Genomic DNA, 17287 nt, shown 5'->3' on the forward strand with positions numbered 1-17287 from the left:
TATTTCTTTAATTTGTCGGTTGGACACTTCAACTTGTCCACTTGTTTGCGGGTGATATGGAGTAGCAATTCGATGATTCACATTATACCGCTTCAACAATTTCCCGAAATTGAAGTTGTTGAAGTGCGTTCCACCATCGCTTATAATCACTCTCGGGAATCCAAATCTTGCAAAAATATGAGATTGCACAAACTTACATACCACAGGGTGATCATTGGTCCTTGTTGCTATGGCTTCAACCTATTTTGAAATATAATCCACTGCCACCAATATGTATAAGTACCCACAAGAATTTGGAAAAGGGCCCATAAAATCAACTCCCCATAGGTCAAAAATGTCAAACACCAAAATGGGTTGCAAAGGCATCTCATCCCATTTTGAAATTCCACCCATCTTTTGACAATTCAAACAATGGCGAGCATATTCACTTGAATCTTTAAAAAATGTGGGCCAATAAAACCCACATGTAAGCACTCGGTAACCCGTCTTTTCCCCACTAAAATGACCACCACAAGCCGATGAATGAGCATGTGCCAAAATCTTTTGAACTTCCGATTTGGGAATGCAACGCCTAATGATTTGGTCGGCACCAATTTTGAACAAGTCGGTCTCATCCCAAATATATTGCTTGACTTGGGATAGAAATTGTTGCCTCATTTTCTTTGCCCAATGTTTCGGCATCTCACCCGTGGCCTGATAATTAACAAAATGAGCATACCACGGTGTAGTGGAAATGGCTAACAATTGTTCATCCGGAAATCTTTCATTGATTTCATGTGAATCATCAGCACCTTCCAAAGGAATCCTCGATAAGTGGTCCGCCACCACATTTTCACAACCCTTTTTATCGCGGATCTCCAAATCGAACTCTTGTAACAATAATACCCAACGAATCAACTGGGGTTTTACATCTTGCTTCTCCATAAGGTAACGAACCGCATTATGATCCGAATAGACCACAACTTTACTTCCCCATATGTATGACCAAAACTTATCCAAGGCATACACCACCGCAAGTAATTCTTTTTCGGTAGTGGTGTAGTTTAATTGTGCCTCGGATAACATTTTGCTTGCATAGTAAATCCCCACCGGCTTCTTATCAAATCTTTGACCCAAAACTGCTCCAATCGTGGTGTCACTAGCATCACACATAATCTCAAATGGCTTCGTCCAATCCAGCGGTTGCAAAATTGGTGCTTGCACGAATATTTCCTTCAAAACATCAAACTCTTGCAAACACTCATTAGTAAAATCAAATACAACATATTTTAGCAACAAATTGCATAAAGGTTTAGTAATCACACTAAAACCTTTAATAAACCGCCGGTAAAACCCGACATGCCCCAAAAACGTCCTTACCCCTTTTACATTTTTCAGTGGTGGTAATGAAGAAATAACATTAATTTTTGCTTTATCCACCTCCATTCCCCGACTTGAAACAACATGCCCCAACACTATACCCTCTTGTACCATGAAATGACTTTTCTCCAAACTTAAAACCAAATTAGTCTCGACACAACGTTTTAAAACTTTTTCCAATTCATCAAGACATCTTTCAAAAGTTGAACCAAAAATAGAAAAGTCATCCATAAATACCTCAAGTGAATCCCCAACCATGTCCGAGAAAATACTCATCATGCATCGTTGAAACGTAGCCGGGGCATTACACAATCCAAATGATATCTGCCTAAAGGAAAAAGTACCATATGGACATGTGAACGTGGTTTTGTGTTGGTTATCCGGGTGAATTGCAATTTGATTATATCCCAAGTAACCATCCAAAAAACAATAAAATTTTTGACCCGACAATTTTTCAATAATTTGGTCAATAAAAGGTAATGGAAAATGGTCTTTTGAAGTAGCCGCATTTAACTTCCTATAATCAATGCACACTCGCCACCCGGTGACCGGTCGGATGGCGATTTGTTCACCACTTTCATCTTTAATTACCTGGATGCCAGCTTTCTTTGGAACTACCTGTGTTGGACTTACCCATGCACTGTCTGAAATGGGATAGATAATTCCCGCATCCAACCATTTGATGACTTCCTTCTTCACCACCTCTCGCAAATTGGGATTCAACCTTCTTTGAGTTTCCCGAGTGGGTTTTGCCTCATCCGTGGTGATGATTTTGTGCATGACTATAGATGGACTAATACCCTTCAAATCGGCTATAGTCCACCCAATCGCCGCCTTGTGAGCTTTTAAAACTTCCAACAATCCTTCTTCTTGAGCCTCATCCAAATTAGAGGCAATGATAACCGGCAACGTCTCACCTTCTCCCAAGAACCATACTTGAGATGACTTGACAATTCTTTCAATTCTACCTTGGAAGGACAAATCAACGAAGGTTTAGTATCCGAATTGATCTCTGTTGGTAGACTCTCAACCTGATAAGTCCACGGTGGTCTTCCTCTTTGCAATGCCAAGACATCTTGTTTCTTTCCTCCAACTCCAATGCATAAATGTGAACCTGTTCAGAATCATCACAAACACAAACATCCAACATACCTTCCTCATACTCGTGTGGTACACACCCATCTATAATATCTGCCATAAAACATTCTTCACTAGCCAATGAATTAGAAACATTAGTAAACAAATTTAAACGCATTTTTCTATTTCCAAAGGCCATGTCAACGGTACCAAACCGGCAATCAATAATAGCATGAGCAGTATTTAATAATGGCCGACCCAATATAACGTTTTGATGTTGTGTTGGGTCAACCGATGAGTAATCCAAAACCAAAAAATCAATAGGATAATAAAATTCCTCTACTTTTACAATGACATCCTGCACAATCCCCCGAGAAAGTTTATGAGACAAATTAGCCAATACAACTGTGGTTTCGACTCGTTTAAGTGGACCAAAATCATATTGGTCATACAAAACCCCCGTTAGGATACTCACACCCTCTCCAAGATCCAATAGCGCCCGTGACATTTGAAAGTCACCTACTTGAATGTTAATCAAGGGCGCTCCCGGGTCTTGAAGCTTAGGTGGGAGGTCACCCTTAAGAATTGCACTCACTCGTTCAGTTAAATTGACTCGTTTAGGAATCTTTTGTGTCTTTTATGAGTATACAATTCTTTCAAAAACTTTGCGTAAGTGGGTACTTGTTTTATTGCCTCAAGTAAAGAAAGATTGACTTTAACTTGTTTAAATACCTCCCACATCTCCTCCTTTTGAGGACCCCATTTTAAAATCACGTTTTTCTTACCCGGATCAATCAAAGCCGAAGGAAATGGAATTGGAACCTCTCCCACTTCCTTGCTTTTATCATTTAAAAGTTCATTTTGACCCGAATCTTTGTCTGAAAACGTAGATGGTTTAGGGGGTTGAATGGGTGAATTATTCATCTTCACTTTCTACCCCCGTCACATCCTCTACCACACCTTCAACTAATTCCGGTGTAGTATTGATTTTAAACTCCTTACCACTTCCTAAAACACTTACCTGATTAATCGGCACATTGCGAGAAGTAGTATGAGTAGGGTTCACCTTGGTGTCACTCGGGAGTTGACCTTTGTTCTTCTTCAAGTTGGATACCTCGGTTGCAAGTTGGCCCATTTGAGTTGTTAATGATTGAATGGCGTTGTCACGAATTTCATCCTTTTGTACACGAGCTTCATCCAACTGATTCCTCTTTTGCATCTCTTCCTGCATCGACTTTAACATGTCCATCACTTCATTCCCACTTGATGAACCTTGACCCGAAGACCCACTTTGATTACCACCCGATTGCTGAAATTGCCCTTGATTTCCTTGGTTATACCCACTTTGAACATTTCCTTGATTGAAGTCTTGTTGACGAGGAAGAAAGTGGGTTTGAGAAGTCCCTTGGAAATTCGGATCGAGTTGGGTTGATTGATTGCCATAACGAAAGTTCGGATGATTTCTCAACCCGGGGTGGTAAGTATTTGAGTTCATGTTGTAATTTCGATTACCACCTCCTTGACCTTCAATTGCATTTACCTCTTCTACTTGGCCTTCCACACCCGGACACGCATCACTAGCATGTCCCAACCCATTACAACTTGTGCACACATCATATACTTGATTAGAAACTTCAGGTGCTTCATTGTTGACCACATGCACTTGTGGTCTTGTAATAGCCGGTCTTGCTCTTCTTGCGGTTTGAGCTTTTCTCTTTGATGTGACCGAAATTTGCTCCAAGAATGCCCAATCATCTTGTTCATAATTGGTACTGAATGTACCATTTGTGATTGACATCAAATCCCTCTCATCTTGTTCATTCAACCCCTCATGAAAAGCATTTAACAACTCTCAAAGAGCTATACCATGGTTAGGACAATTCTTAATCATCATATTAAACCTCTCAAATGCTTCATGAAACATCTCACCCGATTGTTGTTGGAAGCTTCTCAAACTTCGTCTTGCATCATTAGTCTTTAGGTCCGTGTAAAACTCTTCCAAAAACCTTTGTTGCATCTCGGCCCAAGTGTAAATTGATGCGGATGGCAATGTGTAGAACCATCTTTTCACCTTATCCTCCAACGAAAATTGAAACAACACCAACTTAACCTCATCCGGTGAAAAACCTTGGCCTTCGATCGTGTTGCAAATAGAATCATATGCCTCCAAGTGAAAATAGGGTTCTTCCGTTGCAAGACCCTTGTACTTTGGTAAACTTTGGAGTGCATTAGTTCTCGCCTCAAACGTTTTTCCATTTTGGTTTTAAGGAATAACCACCAGAGATGGGTTATTAGTGATGACCGGTCTAAAGTGAGCTTCAATTCCCCTAACCATTTCTCTTGCGTGACTTCTTGGTGCCCCCAATGGTACTCTCGGTTGGCCCATTTGACGGTAAACGGGCCTTTGTTGCAATTTGGTTGTTGAAATTGCGGTTGAGGATTTGGTTGTTGATATTAGGGTTGTTGAGGAACTTGTTGCAATGGTTGTGGTTGTTGCGGTTGTTCTTGAATAATTTGAGGTCCACCCCATTGTTGCATTTGTTGTTGTGGTTGAAGTTCGGGTCCATACCCGAATTGTCCTTGAACCCTCAATTGACTCCCATAAACTCCACTTGCATATCCTTCTTCAAAATCTTCATACCTTCATTACCATCACCATACTGTGGCCCACCAAACAAATGCGGGCCCGATCTTTGACCCGGTGAAGTATGGGTTATGGCTGGGTCTTGAGGGAACGTGTATGGTTGTTGACTGTAAAGTGGGTGTTGTTGAGAGTGAAAAGGTGATTGTTGTGATGAGTTTGATGATTGTCCTTGTGTAGGCATAAAACTTGTCAAGGGTGGAAGGTTAATTGGTGGTTGAAAGCTAAACACAGCTGAAGTAGGTTCACTTGTGGAACTGGTAGTGGTAATGGGTACAGTGGATGGTGGGTTTTGTGGATTAATGGCTGGCGGCATCGGCGGTACGGTTTGTTCTGAAGTCATGATTGTGGTGTCAGTTTTTCGACTTTGTGTGCTTGGTGACCCAACAATCTTGTTTTCCCTTTGTAGAATCCGATTCTAACGAAAAGTTCTCTCGATTTCAGGATCAATCGCTAAAGGTGATGAAGACCAAGAGCGTCGTGTATGCATATACCTGTAAGTACATGCACACTAGCAAAACCTTATGCTAACATTCAATGGATAAACCATACTATCTTGGTTTTGTGAAAATTTAATTGTTTGTGATTAATCAAGAACTAAGTACTCGGATTCCTTGAACGCGAGGTTGTTACTTGATAATCAATCAATATGTTTAACCGTAATTCCTTCTACTCAATCTCAATCGTCAACGACACCAAGAACTTATAGATTTGCAATTAGGTTTAAACAATATGGACAATTTACAAACAATCACATAAACATCATGATCATACTAACATAAACAATTAGTCAATCAATCCAATATCTAGAACAATTAACAATAAGTGCATCGTAATGAATCTTACACCCCAAGAGAAACACCAAGAAAATTAGCCAATCATTGTTTGAGAAAGCATCATCACATTAGTTATCATCAACAAACGAATCCAAAACGTCAAAAGTTGTTTTTTCAATCGCCAATAATGATCATCCAACCTCTCCCCTCGTTCCCCAATGTTTCTTGATGAAAAGATCATCCAAAGTCTAGCCAAAATGGCCAATTAAATCAAAAGAGAGTCGGCAGTTACGATCGGACCGTGGTCCACTGTCCAAACCGTTGGCCACGGTCCAGGCCACGGTCACCATAAATAGCCACGGTACGGTGGGTTCTGCCAGGTTTGCTTCAGGTGGACCGTGGGCCACGGTGTAGCTGGTTTCCGGTTTTCTTGTTTTCTTCATAATTTTCTCGTTCCAGCTCCATTTTCTTTACCATTTTCGCCTATGATCTTGTTGGTTCATCCTTTACCTCCTGGAACCTACAATCACCCGACATAGTGTAGTAATCCAAGTCCTTGAATTTAAACATAAGTGCACATGATTTAACTACAATTACTACACTTAAGGGTGGATCTACAATCCACCCGTCACAATCTCAAACCCATCCTTAATATGGGTTGTTCACGAGCTGAGCTGAACCGAGCGAAGAAAAGCCAAACCGAGCGAAGGCTTGATCGTTGCTTGGCTCGTTTACAACCGAATCGAACCAAACGATTGAAATTCGAACCGAGCAAAAAACAAAACGAGTCAAAATAGAATCGAGCATTTTTCGATTGAACATCAAGCGATTTCGAGCATTACTTATTTCTTTTTCCCTTTAAAATTTTCAATAAGAAATAAGTTTGAAGGCGGAAAATAATATATTTTGTAAACAAATTAGTAGTTTTTAGACAAACGTATAATAGGTTGCAAATTTTTAAAAGAAAAAAGTTTGAAGCGAGATATAATGAACATGCAAACAAACTTTTAGTAATCCGAAAACCTATATCAAACTAATAAAACTATAAAGTTGACGGAATAGGAAAAAGTTAAGAAGGTTTAAAAAATTATATACTTATATTTTAAGTGTGTTGTCTATATATTTATATATTTGTTTATATATAATTATATGTAAAATAAATTAAAAATAGAGTTAAGTGCTATTTTAGTACATGTGGTTTGTCCAATTACGCAACTTTAGTACCACTTTTGAATTTATTGCAAATGGCTACCTCACTTTTCTAAAACTTGCAATTTTAGTACTTTTTTCTAACATCGTCTATTTTGTTTGTTAAATTAGGGGCAAATTAGTAATTTCAATTATATTTTTTATTTTCTCTTTTGAGCAAAGTGCTAGTTTCATACCTGTGGTTTGTTCAATTGCGCAACTTTAGTACATTTTTTTGAATTTATTGCAACTGAATGCTGTCACACCCCAACATACGGCAGAATATGTCGGGGCGCGTCATAATTGTATCATAGCTCAAAAGACAATAAAGTAAATAAACGTGTCAATATCTAAATTATTTATTTCATATAATTCAAGTACGCAAGAACACAAACGTTGTCTCATGGCAATAAACATTACAATTTAATAATAAAGATAAATAAGTCTTTAATTCATCATACAACCTAAGGTCCAACTATTCCTTAGCTTGTTTCTTCATCCCAAAAAGCTACCTGCGCCATGCGTGAAAATATATAGTTTGTCAACATAAAGTTGAGCAAGTAATCACGGTTTTTGAATATATATAATATTGAAAATGACAATTCCTTGCGATAAATATGAACTACTACAACTAGCATAATAATATAAAATTGTCTTTTCACTCGAATCACATAGATAACGAGCTCCTCCGACGGCGTATGATCATATTAATGAGGATGAGGATGAGATACCAACCACGAAAACTTAAAATAAACACATAGTCACATTCACACGTATAACCAGTTGAGAAATATCATATAAAAGCAAATAATGGAATTGTGTAAAATAAAATAGTTGAGTTTGTGAACACATAACACCCTCAAAATATAAAACGGTAAAAAGGGGACGTGAATTACTTACCTTAACCGGTGGATTAATGAGGATGAGATAATAATAAAAAGTGAGGATGGACACGGTCAAAACCCTTCGAGATACGTCAAAAATGTCCTAATTGTTGACAATAGTATTAATAAACGAGGAAAAGAAGAAATAACGATTTGAGATTTGATGGAATTATTATATTTATTTATTATTTATATATTACTATTATTATTATTATTGTTATTATTATTATTAGTGTTATTATTATTATTTCAAATATTTTTATCTAATTTATATTTTTAAAGTAAATGTTAATTAATTATATATAATATTTATATGAACATTTATAATTGTTAACACATGTATATATATTAATGGGAAAAAAATTATTTGCTCCTTTAAGCTAGATCGATTTAGATAACAAAAATATTTGTTTCATATTATTTATGTATATATATATATACATATATATATAGGATTTGGATCAAATACAAATGAAATTAACGTGCTAAACGTGAGAATCAAGTTGAGTAATTATATGTACAAGTAGAGTAATTATGTAATTACTCTATGGTGTAATTACATAATTACTCTACTTGTACATATAATTACTCTACTTGATTCTCATGTTTAGCACGTTAATTTCATTTGTACGTTAACCCTCCCCTATATATATATATATGTATGTATGTATATGTATATACGTATACTTGTAGATAGAAAAAAATGTGGCGCGAAACCATGGTCAAAATAATACTTCCGGGGTTCGCTTTCACTAAACTAATGTTTATTTATTATTTTCATCATTATTGAAGCAATTAAAAACTAATAAATAAACAAAACTGGACCTGAGGGGTTCGAACCTGCGCCCCCAGGCCAGTTTGTAGTTAACGTGGAATGCACCTGCCATCATGGCAGGTGTCTAATTTGTTTAAAACTTCAAACTAAAATATATAAGTATACAGATTCAATGTTCATCATAATACCCATAAACCGTAGATCTTAAATTGGTTTATTTGATCAATGATTGATAAAATTGACTTAGGGTTTATGATTGTCGATTAAAAATGAGTATAATGCATATAAATATTACCGTTAACAGTTAAGAATTGAGGGTTATTGGGCAATAATTGATCACGACTGGAATTTGAAATCAACTCAGGTCCTGACGGCTTTGTTACTTGCAATTGTGTTAGGGCTTAGTTTCGCAATGTTATGAGGAGTGTGTGAGCGAGTTTAATTGTAAATTGGTCATGTATTTATAGTGTAACTAGGTTCATATAGCCGCGTGTTTAATTAAACCATCGGTGGGATGTGATTTTGACGGAGAATCATTTTTGTAAAGTCAATTTCGTGTTTTAGGAAGGATTAAGCGAGTTACCATATGAAGGGGGGGGGGGGTCGGCTGAGCTTAGGAGGGAAGAAGGAGAACGAAAGAAAATTTGAGTATTATTCGCAATCCGGTCCTTAATCTTTAGAGGGGTGTGCAAAGATGGTTGAAAGTTTAGTTTAGGGGTTGTTTTGTATATTTTTGATAGTTTAAGATAAATATATAAAAGAAATAGTTAAACTAATGAAATATTTTATTAATAGATTCACCTGAACACGAACCGGGTCGGGTAACGATTACAAAAACAAGAAATGAAAAACCCGAAATGTTACAAATACTTTGATTAGTTTTTGATAGATAGACAAACTAAGAGAGACATTATATATTGCAATTAAAAGATCATCTCTAACCCTAAATGAACAAATCTCACCCCCCCCCCCCCCCCCGCGTGCTCATTGCTCCTTCAAACCATAATCATTGTTCATCTGCAAGTTCAATGAATTACGATACGGTGTTTTTCCCATGTGATTCGTCAACCGTCGTTCATCTACAAGTTCAATTAATGTTATACTAAGAGGTGCGAAGTTGTGTGATTGTAATCGATGTGTTAAAGTGCAACTATTATCATACCCGAACGTTTGAAAAAAAAATCAACGCACATAAAGAAAATGCAAGAAAAATGGCTAAGACGAACTCGGATCTTGAGCTACTAGAAGTAAATTAGCAATTAAGTACAAATTGCTAAAAAATATGTTATACATTTCATGGTTGTTTTCATCTTCTATTATGTATTTTAGTTACCTTTTAATTGTAATATATAATATGTAATGTCTCTCTTGGTTTGCCTATCTATCTAAAACTAATCAAAGTATCCAGTTGCAATAAATTCAAAAAATGGTACTAAAGTTGCATAATTGAACAAACCATAGGTATGAAAATGCCAATTAGCTCAATAGAGAAAATTAATAAAATAATCGAAATTACTAATTTGCCCCGAACTTAGCGGACAAAATAGACACTTAACTCTATGAATTAAACAGTTGTTATGATATATTATTTTACCCACACTTATTGTAAATTTTACAAGAAAATCGAGTTCGCCAAATTTTGCTGTCTCTCAGAATGAGGGGCTTCTGCTTCCTCTACAACAACCCCGCATCCATCACTCTCTTCGTTAGATTTCCCAGAACCAAACAAGGACTACAAACCCAACACAAGAAAGTACCTCGCACGTCGTTAACTCACATGAAGCACCCCCCCCCCCCCCACCACCACCACGCAACCTCGTAACAACGATGAGGTGTGGGCCGAGGACTGCCTAACAGAAAAAGAACTTTTTATGCGGTTCTTTATAGTTCTTGGCTCAAACTGGTTCATAAGATCAGACAATGAGTTGATAGGTATCTTATTTTTGTTATCACTATTGTCTTGCTTCATTATTTCCATCTTCACGGTCGTTCGTACAAGCTGTGATTTTGGACACCCGTGTCGGTTTAAATGATTGGCGCATTGGTTAATCCTGTTTAGTGAAAACAAAAGTGACATTTTTTAAAAGAACAAAAGGAACCCCAAAGATCTCGGCCCGTTAAGGGGCATAAACGTCAGATTTTGTGATTTTTCAATTACCATATCTTCTGGTTAAAACTAGCCTTCGGGCCAGAAGACCTTTTTATTTGTCATGAGAATTTGAGTTCACTGGTTAGATTCCAGCTCCAGATTCGGAGTTCGGATTGTGAACAGTCCCTGCTCGCTTAAATATTTAAAACTTCATATCTTGAGTTTTATATGTCTGTTTAATATGATTTTAGCGGCATTATTCTTAGTTTTAATTCTTCTTTATTGTCTACAAGTTTTAGGTTCATTCGTGTCGGCTCAGTCAGCACGTTAAAGTTTCAAGTTCTGGTTTTCTTTATTATTATCCTAAAATTCATCTAAATAATAAGGTGAGTAATCACTCCCCGTTTTTGCTATTTTTAACAACGTTTTGGGACTTTATACAAAGTTATTAATATTTTCATATTGTATATTATCCATAACTAGCAAATCATAATTATGGTGGTGTTGATCAATTAAATGTTTACATTCTTATTTACTACTTGTCTAGTTGATTTACTTTACCGCATTCGGAAAGGTCTATCATAATCTCATTCTAGCATGATACCGTCATAGTAGAAAAAACTCGATTCACTAGGCAATGGTCAATTGACACCAATGACTTGCTTATTGTTTAATTGTTGATACTCACAATATTGGTTGGAGTTTTTCTCATATATTATATTTAGTATCAAAATCTAGTGATTACTTACTCAACCTTGTGTTGACAAATATATTCTACTTGGTACGCATATTGCAGGTTATCATATTGTTTGAAGTGAAGGTCAATATCATACACACTTTAGGATATCCAAATAAAGGGATAATTTATTTGGATAATTTTGTTATTTTTTTGGATGTATTTGTAACAAGTTGCGAAGATGTGTACTTGATTTGATTTAATAAAGTCATTTAGATATTGTTATTTAAATTGTATATATGATAATGTATTGTGAGTAGAGGTGCACAAATCGGTTTTTTTTAAAAAACCGGTTCGGTTATTAACCGGACCGGTTTTTTTTGGCCCGGAAAAAAACCGGTTCGGTTAATAACCGGACCGGTTAATAACCGGTTTTTGTATGTCAAAACCCTAACCGGTTAGGACCGGTTTAGAAACCGGTTAGAACCGGTTAATAAACCGGTTTTTTTATTAACCGGTTTTTTAATAACCGGTTTTTAGGTTAACCGGTTTTTTTTTTTTTTTTTTTTTTTTTTTTTTTTTTAAATAACCATTATTTTTTCACAGTATAAACAAACCGGTAACTACAAGGCAAACCGGTAACTACAAGGCAAAACGGACTGACCGAAGCCATTCTTTGCTTTCGTTGTTAGGGTTCTTTGCATGGAAGATTAAAAACACATAACTTTCATTTATAGTTTTTACATTAAAAATACAAACATTAAATCGTTATCGCATATTCGTAACTCAAAAATACAAACATTAAAGAATGCTTAGACACGATTACATGAACAACTTGCTGTTTCTTACTCATTATTTGCCTCCATGTTTGCTGTTTCTTTAACTAATTTTCTTCGCTACCCGATCCCGAGCTATTCCTTAGGTAATCGCCGTACGCGGCTTCTTCATCGGTCATTGGTTGAGTTTGTCCTTCATTGACCTCGTCTTCATACAAGCCCGCCTCATACTCCATTTCCCCCTCGAGTGAGCGTTGATGTTGTGCCCTATCTAAAGAGTCCAAGTAATCCTTGTAGCAAATCGACATCTCTATAGCTGGTGGAGTGAGTCGAGTCCTCCTAATCGATATAACCCTGGCAGAAACAGAAAAAGCAGACTCCGAAGCCACCGTGGAAGCTTGGACCGTTAGTAAATCTTTGGCCATGGCGGCGAGGATCGGAAACTCATCCTCCTTACCTCTCCACCAAGCCAGCAAATCAAGACTTCTAAATTCATCCGGAGTCATGTGTTTCACAAAGTTGGTACCACCATACCTTCCAAGTTCACTGCTTGGGGTGTTTACCTTTTGACGTTTACCGGCGTCTTCCCAAATCATGTAGTACATCCCCATTTCAAGGTCGGTTTGGGATTGGGATTGGGCAACAGCTCTTAACGAGTCATGAATTTGGGAAGACGACCCGTATTTTGTAAGGTAAACATCATACATGTTTGACAAGGTGGTGTTGAAAGCATTCTTTAAAGTTTGGCTATAATAGGGGTTTTGATCGTCGTTTAACTCTAGCTCATCACAAATTTTTTCTATTAAAGCTTCAACACCACCAACATTGATGTAAGGGTTTAACGCAGCAGCACATGTCAAAACAGCGGGTAGTTCTTGAAAATATTTTCTAAATTTTTCTTTCATTTTTACACCCATATCAAAATAAGGTGCACCCCTACAATGAAGTTCACTCAACTTTGTGCACATGACAGCAATTTTTGGTAAAGCAATGGGGCTTGTTGGATAGTAAACCCCGGATAAACTAGTTGTGCAAGATTTAAAAATTTGAAGGACCTCCGTAACGATCTCAATCAATAACCAGTTTCTAGGATCGTACGGTGCACATTTACCCCTACTTGACAAAATTTGATGAAACGCAATTAATGATTCTTTTTGTTGGATGGCTTTCTCAAACATATCACAAGTCGAGTTCCATCTTGTTGGACAATCCCAATTTGGCCCCAACCATTGACAATTAGCTTCTACACAAAATTTTTTGTATCTTGAAAATGTTTTATTGTTGCTAAAAACATCTCGTAACATTCTTTTAAAATTGTTTCTTTGCGTTTCGATCACGTTTAACCCATCTTGCACGGCCAAGTTGATAATATGTGCAATGCATCGGCTATGAAAAAACGCTCCATCACAAATAGGTTTATACTTTAATTTTAAATGGCCAACCGCGGCCGTATTGTTGGACGCGTTATCAAACGAAATTGAAAAGATTTTATGTTCAATCTTGTATTGTCGAATGACTTTATCCAAGAGTTTAAAAATATTTCTACCCGTGTGCGGGTAATCAAACAATTGAAACGCAACGGTTCGTTTCATCATTTGCCACGACTCGGGGTCAACCCAATGAGCCGTCACACAAATGTATGAGTCGGGCGAACCATGAGGTACCGACCACACATTCGTTGTTAAGTTTACACCAGTTTGTAAGTTTGAAAAGTATGAAATTAGTTCGGATTTAGCGTTTTTCCATGCTTTAAGACAATCTCTTCTAAGGGTCGAACGACTTACGTGTTGGTAGCGTGGTTGAACATACTTTTGCATCATCTCCGTGAATTGAGGGTTGTCGAAGTGGTTGAAAGGAAGTGTTTGTTGAATCACAAAGTTTGAAAACTTTTGACGTACCGCTTCAAGGTCGTACGTAAACACCGCTCCTTGATTCGTCATCTCCGGCTGCGAACTACTTCCCGATTCGTCCTTCAAGGCCTTGCAAAAGGGCCTTTGTACATGCGCTTTTAAAGTGGAGTTTGCATCTTTGCCATAAAACTTCAAACAATGTTTGCATCGGGCTTTTTGGCTACCGTTAGACATTTCGCATAGGTCGAAATGTTGCCAAACATCATGGTTTCGTTTCGTAGGGATGACCCGAACGACCGTTTCTCCCGTGTTCGAGGCACCCATGTTGACGGATGAAGCAGCACTTTGGGAGGCCATGATAATCGACTACGAAATAAGAGCGTATGGAGTGGTAATGTGGTATAATTGAGCGTGAGATAACAAAATAATCGCGTATGAAATAAACGTTTAGAGCGTTTGGAGTTGTATAATCGAGTGTGATCTAACCAATACCCAACCTAAACTATATATAGATGTTTGTGGGGGTAAAATGGTAAAAAAAAAAAAAACGGTCAAAAAAAAAAACGGCCATATAGCCGTTATACAACGGTCAAAAACCGGTTTTTAACCGGTTAACCGGTTATGGAGAAACCGGTTAACCGGTTTTTAAACAACGGTCAAAAACCGGTTTTTTTAAAAACCGGTTAACCGGTTTTTCCATAACCGGTTATTAAAAAAAACCGGTTTTTTCATTAACCGGTTTGTTAACCGGTTTTGGATCAAAAACTTGTAACCGAAATACGAACCGGCGGTTTGTAAACCGGTCAAACCGGTTTTTAAAAAACCGGTTTTCGTAAAAACCGGTTTCCGGTTTAAACCGGCAAACCGGTTCCCCAACCGGTTTTTTTGACCATCTCTAATTGTGAGCAGTGAACCAATAGTTTGCGCCCCAGCATTTCCGACTTAAGTTGGGGTGTGACTAGAAAACATAGATAAGCACCAAAGAATTTAGAACATCACATATATATACACACTTAAAAAGCTAACCGGAAATTTGACATGGCTAATAAGTTTCAAACCCACAACCTTTTGCTAGATAGGTTGTGATTTACCAATCCACCAACCTACACATTTGTTAATTTTTTAGTCAGATACCAGTAGATATACTAACAAAATAAATTGTCAGGAGTACTAGGAGTACTTTGTTTCAAACCCGCATCGTTTCATTGTGATGCCTTGACTTATCAACACACTAGCCTACAGTTTAGAACTTATAAATATAAAACTATATTAGAATATTTTTTTTTTATATCATTAGCTACGACATGGTAACCACTAATAGGAACAAAATTTATATAGACATATATATGATATAGTGTAGTATAATAATAGTGCGCACACTTAGATGCATATAGTTATTACTATAAGTGTAGGTGCCTAGGTAGTGTGCAGTCTTACAAGTACAATCACAATTGTTCATTCAAGTACACTCCAAAAACTTGATGTGTTGAAAGCGGTCTATAAAACTAAACCTAACCTAGACACTCTAGTTTTAAATTTATAAACCTAGACTATCCTAATCCTAGACCACTAGACAGGCAAGTGTACCTATCGACTGTAGTAAAGCCTATTGAAGTCTGGATATCGAACCCAAAAGACACTAGCGACGCCTAAACTAGACCCTGACTATTTAACTTAATTAAATAGATTTAAATGATTTTTGTGTTTTTGTTTATTAACTATGAACTAAAGAATGCTTAAACTAAAACTGACACTGGCAATGACAAACTTCAACTCTATAACCTAAACAAACTCAAAGATGGGAGAAGCACTACCTAGGTTTAGAATCCTACTTGTGAATCTTGGATCTCTCTTGGCTATGAAAACTATGATGGAACCAGGATCTTAAAATACGACATCATTAGACAACCTATGGATCCCTGATCATTCTCCGGGTGTGACCTGAAAGAAAACCTTAAGGGGCGTGTAAACTTACCGGTTGGTCGGATTACCTGTCAGTCTCTCCAACAACACTAAAATACCCTAAAAGACAGATCACCCGTCGGTCTCACTGTCTCAATACACCCTAAAATGCAAGGGGTAACCTAAGAATAATCGATAAGACACGGAGTTACAATGAAACTAGGGAAATCTTGGAAACCTCCTGTCAGGGCATTCTAGCCTAAACACATAATCCCAAGGACAACCCAACTATCTATTACCTCCCAGTCTCTAGATAGATAGAATATAAAGTCCTAACAAATCACCAATCAATGTTCCTATGGATTACTACGTCTAGTAAAAACCATAAAATAATCACAAACACACAGTAAGTGACCTAAACATGCGTCTATAACTGAAAGACATTCAACAAGAGGCACTCGGAACAAAGATTAATAATAAATCAAAACTAAATACGCAAACACATCAGATCAATTGTAAAAAGATTCTCTACTCTAGCATTAACCCAACAATAAAATCCAAAAACCAAGAAAAATCCGTGAATCACAAAGTAGTCATCAAAAACCTAGGTAGCTAGGTGGTTTAGCCAACAACCATACTCAAGAAAATAAAATATATAGGTTCACCACCCAAGTTCATAATAAAAATAATAAATTCAAACTAAAGAATATGATGTTTGGATGAGTATAGATGTGAACCCTCTTGCTCCTTCTCTATTTTATTATTCCTGTGAACAGGAGCTTTCCAGCAAAATAATAATGTTGTTTGATTTATGTTGTCAACTCTCAATACCACGTGACCTCTCAACCCCACGGCTGCCTTCAAAAACAAAAGAAATAATATGTGCAGCTCCAATATAATAATGTATGGCGGCTCCTCAAAGTCTTCTCCCCTTGTGTTCTGACTCCCCTTAAAATTCCTTTTGTTCCCTTTTATATTCTGTAAAACTAAAACTCACGTGACCTACTAGGCTTTTCTTTTGGTTTTCTTTTAAAACCGGCCCATCTCACAAACTCAAATTTTATAGCCCATTCCATTTAGTCGTTTAAATGTTGAGCTACTCACAATTAGTGGATTTCTTCAAGGAGATTTATTTTAAAAGTAACTTGAAAATGATGTATGCCCCTCTTCAGCTTTCTGTTTTGTTCTCTGCCACCACAAACAAATAAACTTGTAGTTATAATTCATACATTGAAAGTTCAAATAATTCTTTTGTTGACCATTAGTATACGACACATTAAACATTACATTTATT

At 37.0% G+C, this 17287-nt stretch overlaps 1 protein-coding gene across 1 annotated transcript; it reads right to left on the minus strand.

Annotated features, from left to right (window-relative positions):
• Positions 1-240: 240 nt before the first annotated feature.
• Positions 241-4966, minus strand: LOC143593442 (uncharacterized). Its single transcript, XM_077073073.1, has 5 exons — positions 4715-4966; positions 3458-3745; positions 2391-3070; positions 2160-2323; positions 241-1229 (listed from the first exon to the last, which is right to left on the minus strand). Exons 1-5 carry the CDS (start codon positions 4964-4966, stop codon positions 241-243), a joined length of 2373 nt encoding a protein of 790 aa, XP_076929188.1.
• Positions 4967-17287: the final 12321 nt, after the last annotated feature.

Source organism: Bidens hawaiensis, unplaced genomic scaffold (genome assembly GCF_021521415.1).
Source record: "Bidens hawaiensis isolate Kalapana, Puna unplaced genomic scaffold, B.hawaiensis_p1.1 tig00042232_1, whole genome shotgun sequence".
Taxonomy (NCBI): domain Eukaryota; kingdom Viridiplantae; phylum Streptophyta; class Magnoliopsida; order Asterales; family Asteraceae; genus Bidens; species Bidens hawaiensis.